We start from the raw sequence: 7500 nt of genomic DNA, 5'->3' as shown, positions 1-7500 counted from the left end.
ATCAGACAAGCGCAGATCACGTGTCGCGGGCAGGAAGTCGAGCGCATCGTGGCCCAAATAATAACATCAAGTGAACACAGCAGATGTTTGCAAGCCAAGAGGATCTAAAGAAATCAAATCCTCATTCGTGCATCTGTGTATGTCAACGCGGACACGCCACATTTCCAAAGCGATGACCCCACACGCAGCTTAAACACGACCATACATTATCCGTATGTGAGGAAAATAATCCGGTCAAATCCTTAGTCAGGCAATCGGCGTGTTGTCAGACTGTTACCAGTTGTTAAACATCAACAATGATCACGATAGATACAGTTGATGTGGCTGCCCTTGAGCGGAGGCGGGTCATAATGACTTACAGTGCATTTACTCTGTTACTTAAGTAACTTTTGGGATAAATTGTACTTGTCAGAGTAGTTTTAATACCGTTTACTTTTACTTGAGTATTTTTGTTAAGAAGAAAGGCTACGCTAAAATGTTACGTCCCCGGGCACGAATTGGGGCATTTTTTAATGACTTACAGTACATTTACTCTGCTACTTAAGTAACTTTTACGATAAATTGTAATTGTCAGAGTAGTTTTAATACCGTTTACTTTTACTTGAGTATTTTTGTTAAGAAGAAAGGCTACGCTAAAATGTTACGTCCCCTGGCACAAATTGGGGCATTTTTTAATGATTTACAGTACATTTACTCTGTTACTTAAGTAACTTTTGGGATAAATTGTACTTGTCAGAGTAGTTTTAATACCGTTTACTTTTACTTGAGTATTTTTGTTAAGAAGAAAGGCTACGCTAAAATGTTACGTCCCCTGGCACAAATTGGGGCATTTTTTAATGATTTACAGTACATTTACTCTGTTACTTAAGTAACTTTTGGGATAAATTGTACTTGTCAGAGTAGTTTTAATACCGTTTACTTTTACTTGAGTATTTTTGTTAAGAAGACAGGCTACGCTAAAATGTTACGTCCCCTGGCACGAATTGGGGCATTTTTTAATGACTTACAGCGCATTTACTCTGTTACTTAAGTAACTTTTACGATAAATTGTACTTGTCAGAGTAGTTTTAATACCGTTTACTTTTACTTTACTTTTACTTGAGTATTTATGTTAAGAAGAAAGGCTGCGCTAAAATGTTACGTCCCCTGGCACAAATTGGGGCATTTTTTAATGACTTACAGTGCGTTTACTCTGTTACTTAAGTAACTTTTACGATAAATTGTACTTGTAAGAGTAGTTTTAATACCGTTTACTTTTACTTGAGTATTTTTGTTAAGAAGAAAGGCTACGCTAAAATGTTACGTCCCCTGGCACAAATTGGGGCATTTTTTAATGACTTACAGCGCATTTACTCTGTTACTTAAGTAACTTTTGGGATAAATTGTACTTGTCAGAGTAGTTTTAATACCGTTTACTTTTACTTGAGTATTTTTGTTAAGAAGAAAGGCTACGCTAAAATGTTACGTCCTCTGGCACAAATTGGGGCTATTTCAAAATAAAATACTGCCCACGGGTTAAACCAGCAGATAAGGGCACAAATGTACTTGTGATGGACTAGTAATTAGAATTTGAATGATTCAGCAGTCAACAAATATGCAATTTGACCAAACTCTCTAATGCGAACACGAGTCATTCACAAATCTAGAAACGGAATAAAAATGAGACGTGACAATAAGTTGTCGTCTCTCGCTACCTAGTAAGAATTTAGCATTTTCTTTGTTTTATGTATGTTGTATAAGACAAAAAGAAAATGTTACTGAAGAGATGTTAACCCTTTCATGGATAGTGGTTACTACAGTGAAGAGCTATTAAAACGTTTTCTCCTATATAAATGAATCTTTTTGCCACAGTTGGCCATTAGCCACTCCAGTGGACAGTACTGACATAACATACTATACCATTTAGGGGTCAACATTTGTAAGTGCAAAAAAAAAAAAAAGACTGACAACAAGATGGCCGACAGAAGTTCAGATGTGATGTGCAAGTAAGTAAGTATTGGTAAGTAAGTAACGGTAAGTAAGTAAGTAAGTAAGTAAATAAAAAAAATATTGGGACATCAAGCAACAACTAAGGAGTGATATAAGTGTTAAAACATCCAAGTATTGATTTTGTAATTTGAGGAAATGGTGATTGATCATGAGTCCACTAAATTGGACTTTGGACATTATTAGCTGTTTTGCGACTACAATTTAGTGTTACTGTAACTTTGTTGCTTTTGAAAGTACTTAATCTGCAGTATTTTTTTTAAACTTTAAATCATTATTTAATTTTTGTTATAGCAATATTTTATGGATTTTAGTCCTCTTATGAGAGTAAGGATCCTAGTGGTCAGGTGCAGAACATGCTAGCAAAACTTACAGTATATACACCATCTGATTCAAGTGGGGATGATGACAGCGGCAGAAAAAAGAAAATTACTAGCTGTACTTCATAAAAAGTTAATTTTTCTTTGGGTAAATGTTTTTGCAATACATGTAGTAGTTTTTAAATATGCTAAAAAATATGTGAACACAATGTTAAAAATCAAACGCAAATGCACGTTATCCACCTTAGTGACACCAACTCCTTGTTTAAAAAAAAAAAATGAAGGTGATTATTTTTTTCCATGCCTAAAGAGTAATAAAAACAGTTGAGGAAAAAAAAATCCGGATGTAGGTTATCATAATTTGTGCATGATCACTTTAGCTAAATTGTACGTGTCCCTTCTTTGCAATTCTGTGTCAAATGTAGTAGCTTTAAATACATCCATACACGACTTTCTAATTCCCTGGACGTCCATATGCCCTTTACATCTCATTCGGATCTCCAACTGCAGGTGACAAAATCCTTTACTTACAGAGACTTAAGACTTAAGTGGACATAAGCCTACAAAGATCTTGTGTATTTTTGACCGTCACTCAGTATAAACTGACTACACTTTTGTTCCGGTAAATATACCCCACCCCTCTGTTAGCTCTTTGACTGCCAGACGTTTTCAGAAAAGGGATGCCGTGGGTGCCAGCCGATTTAAGCATTTTTGACTGATCTTTCAAGGTTCACAGAAAATTATGTGTTTGGACTATGGAAACACACATACTACCAAATGAAAGATTGGACTCTCATCTTTCATCAGAAAAAAAAGTTTGTTTCTACCTTATTCCGTTTTTCAGTAATCAACAATAGAAAATGGTTAGTTTCATCTCTGTTTTGAAAAAAACGTCTTTTAACGTCTTTGGCACTCCTCCATAGGATTTTACTAAACGTTATTTAATGTTTTTGGCAGTCAAAGAGTTAAAATTGACTGGCTTCACATGACAGAACAGTAGAATGCTTCCACAGCCAAATTGCACCACCCCCAGCCAAGGGTCTACGACATCCTCTTGAGTCAATAATGACCTCACAAAACCTGTTCAGGGAAGAAATCCCCCCTCAACACTCTCTAAACACACAGAAACCACCTCGCTGGAGTCTGACTCAACAAATATCCCAACTGTCGAGACAAAAGTGCTCTTGAACAGTATGTTAGCCCACTACCAACGATAGCTTACTTCCAAATAGTACTTTTTAGATACCGTCGCTGGTGGCTCGTCAATAGAAAAGCTGAGATACACTGAAAGGGTTAAAAAATAATAATAATAAAAATGAAATATTAATGTAAGAATACTTTGAAATATGAATTTTTAGATTAGGAGGATAAATGTATACAGTTACTGATTACTTAAAAATCGATTTGTGTATCTCTTCCGTCTCAAATGGTGACATACTTCCAGTTTGGCGCAAAGAACATCGATCGACTTTCCGAATTCCACCGTCCCAGCCAATAAGGTTTCAACGGTGTTATCGTTAAAGTTGATATCATTTTATGTTTGGGCCAAAGTGGTTCTTGCATTGGAAGACTGGGCTTGCCACACCACATCTACTTGGTGACCAACATGTCAATGTGGCGGCCATATTGGATGTGGCTCAGCCAGGCTCTCCTATAGTGTATCTTGTTAAGTCTTAATATATTTTTGGGGGGGGGGCGGGGGGGGGGGGGGCTTTCATTAAATCATGATGTACAAACTGTTTAATGCTATACATTCTATTTAATTATGTTTTTCATCCATGTTTTTGTAAAGTACAGTATTATGTCTGTAGGTCGTGAGAAAGCCTGGAGCAGATTATTGGCTTTTTTATTCATTTCAAAGAGGAGTTGAAGTTTTGAACTTTTCGAGTTATGAGTGTGGAGTGTGTTACAATAAGTCCAATAATTCTTTTGGAATAGCACTTACAATACAATTGTTAAAAGCTACACGGCATGCCTCAGCTACTCCAGCCATATCTTGTTTACATTTTGAAAGTGATCCTGTGTTTGAATGTATACTAAAAAGTATTCGGACATTCACGCAACGAAAATATGAAAGTCTTCCTGCCCCCTCACAGCTCCTGCTCTTTTGAGAAGACCATCTACAGCGCTTTGGAACAAGACAGTCGGGATTTTTATAGAAGAACATTCATGAGGACAAGACAATCTTGCCTGGCGTTGATGGAATCGAGGACATCATCCAGCTGATGCAATCGAGTTTTTCACACACCAAAATCAGAGCCATGTTGCAACAACAACCCCTACACGATTCCCACAAGATAGGAAGCATAAAAATAATTCAACCTTGCCATCAATAATGATTTGATTGATAATTGATCATCTGCGTCTCAGGACAAGATGGAAGCCGAGTCAGACAAGTTCCTGTCCTGTGCTACTATACTTTCCTTTCTCTCGCTTTACCCAACATATGCAGCACTCTCTTCGACGCCTCTACCTTTTTCCGTCTGCTCGCCCTTTCCAGAGGTCCTTGCCTAAATCCCGCAGAGAGGGGGAGGAGCTTAGGATAGTGAGGACGCACTGGTAATCCGTGCAGTGACCCAGGTCAATTCAATTATCCTGTTTTCTTTAGCTGTGCGACGTGTGTGCCCATTTCACAGCCAACTCCCTTAATGCGCCCAGGATTAGCTTCTCTTACTTTTAATGATCTAACTATCGACGCCTTGGGCCCACGGTGCACTTAAACCCCCACCAATACACACACACACACACACACAAACACACACAGGTGTTTTTGATGAATTAGTTTTTGTGCAAAGAAATTCATTAACAGTTGTGAAGGAAGAGAGGCTTCCTCAAATGAACAAGTGTATTTTAACGTGAGATGAGGTTTGCTTTCTTGATGTGGGTGACGGAGCGTGTCTGCGTTACATAAACAAAAGCAAGAAGAGGATTGTATCATCCATCTGCATTTAACCCCGGTTCACCTCACACCTCCGAGATTTGAGATAATCATCTTAGTCCTAACACGTTAGTGTGGAAGCAAGCTAATCTGAACCGCGGAGGAGGAAACGAGGTCATACTCGGTTAGTAAACTTTCAGTACACAGCGCATGCATCCTTTGACAAGCCAAGCGCAAAGTGACTGAATTTCTTAGAAAAGACAAATTAAAATAAACTGCAAAATACACACCAAAATGAATGGGTTCTTCAGTTTGCTGAGTAAAAATCGATTTCATGTAATGTAATCCTGCTAACTAGCCAAACAAGTATACAACTACCACTGCATAATCAGTCATCAATCGATAAGAGTACTGCAACTTCCAACTGTTAAACTTTTGGAACCAGTAAAATCATATAGAGTTTGTGATGAAACAGCATTTTTTGACTGACATCTTTGAGGAATCCTCTAAAAAAAAAACATGGAATGAGAACTTCAAACGCCTCTAAAGTTCACAGAAAAAAATCCCCCAAAAAACAATCGATTACTGAAGCACATGATCGAGTGAGTCGACTGTCCACAAAGCTCTTCTCATGAATATTGCCACATTTGTATAACTTGAGTGCAGGGTTATAATACTTAATGATTTTTTTTTATTATAGTTATTTTCTATGTTATTTTTTACATTCAGTAGTTTTAATTTGTTTTTAGAACAGGTTTGCTACTTTTTGTTAGGTTTTTATTTTTTCAAAAATGCTTCTTTTTATTTTAGTTTTGATTAGTTTTAGAGTGTTTGGCAAGATAAAATAAACCCCTATGTATTGTATAATAAAGTTAAGTAAACTACAATTCTCAACGACAGTTTAACAGTTTGTACAGAAATACACCAATAACAAAATAAATGCATCTAAAATGAACTCTAAAAGCTCATGGATGATATTAATTGACAAAGACAAAAACAAATGGTATTTTTTTCCACTAGAATTATTATACCTAGGTGTACTTAGTTTTATAAGTGTAAGATATAGTTTCAGTTTAAAAACATTTTAATAGCATTTTCATTTTATTTCGTTAATTAAATTTTAGTTTTTCTTGTCAACTTTAATAACTTTAAGTCTAATATTTTGGGTAAGTGATTGATGCCTGATGAAACAACATTTTGGCCCACACAAGCTTATTGGAGACGTTTTGACCTGAAACTTGTCAGCCAATCACAAAGGGGGTTTCCAAGTCGTAGAAAAAAATGAAATGGTCGAGTAGATAATATGTTGATAAATAACGAATTTCTAGTACAGTATGCCGTTTTGGAGTTCTTATAGGCAACATCACATAAAAGGCTTTCATTACATTCTCCAAAAAGGACACTTTTTGGTGTGTTCGAGTTGAAACAGCCATTCCAACCAGACTTATTATTTTTGACACATTGTCCTATTTGGGAAATCTTCTCATGTTACAATTGACAGGATCAAAGATTTCCCTTGTGTCCATTCATTCAAGTCATCACACCCTGAGGTTTTTTTAAAGGTGTGGTTTATTGTTTAAACACACACACTTATAAATACATGCAAGAATATTAAATAGATTTAAGAGCAGTGTGGTTCTGCTTGAGCAGGTGTTAAGACCTGCTTTTGTGACTCACAACAACATCCTAACTCACAACACAATGTAAAGCGGTTCCCCTGTCGTGAGACAAAAACGCAACGCAAATATGAAAAGTGAGACTGTCAGGTGAAGTCAAGTCATACCTGGGATATCCTGTCCATTGTAGTTCCAGCCGGTCACAGCGAGCATGGATGGCAACGGAGATCCAGGCCTACTGTCCCGGTCTCGCTCCCTTTCCCGCTCTCTGTCCCAGTTCCTCTCCGCCTGTTGGGTTATATGTCGGACGGTGTCCTTGTTCTTCCTGTTCTTCCTCCGTCCCGATCCCGATAAAGGCTGCCAGGATCCATCCCCACCTGCACTTGGGCCCCTCGCCACCTGATCCCGTTGGCTCTGGGCCGCACCCCTGGGGGTGTCCCGGGGATGCGAGGAAGAGGCAGGGGACACCTGCTCCTCTTTGACGCTGACAGGCCGGTAGTCATGCGGCCAAGCAGGCTGCGAGTCATGACAAGCTTCCTCCTGGCTCTCGTGGCTCTTGGGGGGTTCTTGGTCCTCCTTGCCATACGTGCTGCCTCCCTCGTGGCAGCTGGCGATGGCAGAGTCCCCGGAAGAGTTGGCGGGGCTGGTGCGGCGCGCCAGCCACGGGGAAGTGCTGCGGCCAGACATGATGGAGGCGAGA

The 7500-nt window shown here is 38.5% G+C and overlaps 1 protein-coding gene across 4 annotated transcripts in view; it reads right to left on the bottom strand.

The window, feature by feature from the left end:
• zbtb46 (zinc finger and BTB domain containing 46) overlaps window positions 1-7500 on the bottom strand; it is a 92077-nt gene that overhangs the window by 51351 nt on the left and 33226 nt on the right. For all 4 annotated transcript variants that reach the window (XM_077568733.1, XM_077568741.1, XM_077568751.1 and 1 more), the window contains exon 3: window positions 6968-7500. This exon is cut by the window's right edge and continues 386 nt beyond it. In XM_077568733.1, the coding sequence (XP_077424859.1) occupies window positions 6968-7500 (533 nt within the window). The remainder of the gene's footprint in view (window positions 1-6967) is intronic.

Source organism: Vanacampus margaritifer, chromosome 1 (assembly GCF_051991255.1).
Source record: "Vanacampus margaritifer isolate UIUO_Vmar chromosome 1, RoL_Vmar_1.0, whole genome shotgun sequence".
NCBI lineage: Eukaryota > Metazoa > Chordata > Actinopteri > Syngnathiformes > Syngnathidae > Vanacampus > Vanacampus margaritifer.
The sequence above is the reverse complement of the archived record's forward strand: the minus strand, read 5'-3'. Positions and strand labels throughout refer to the sequence as shown.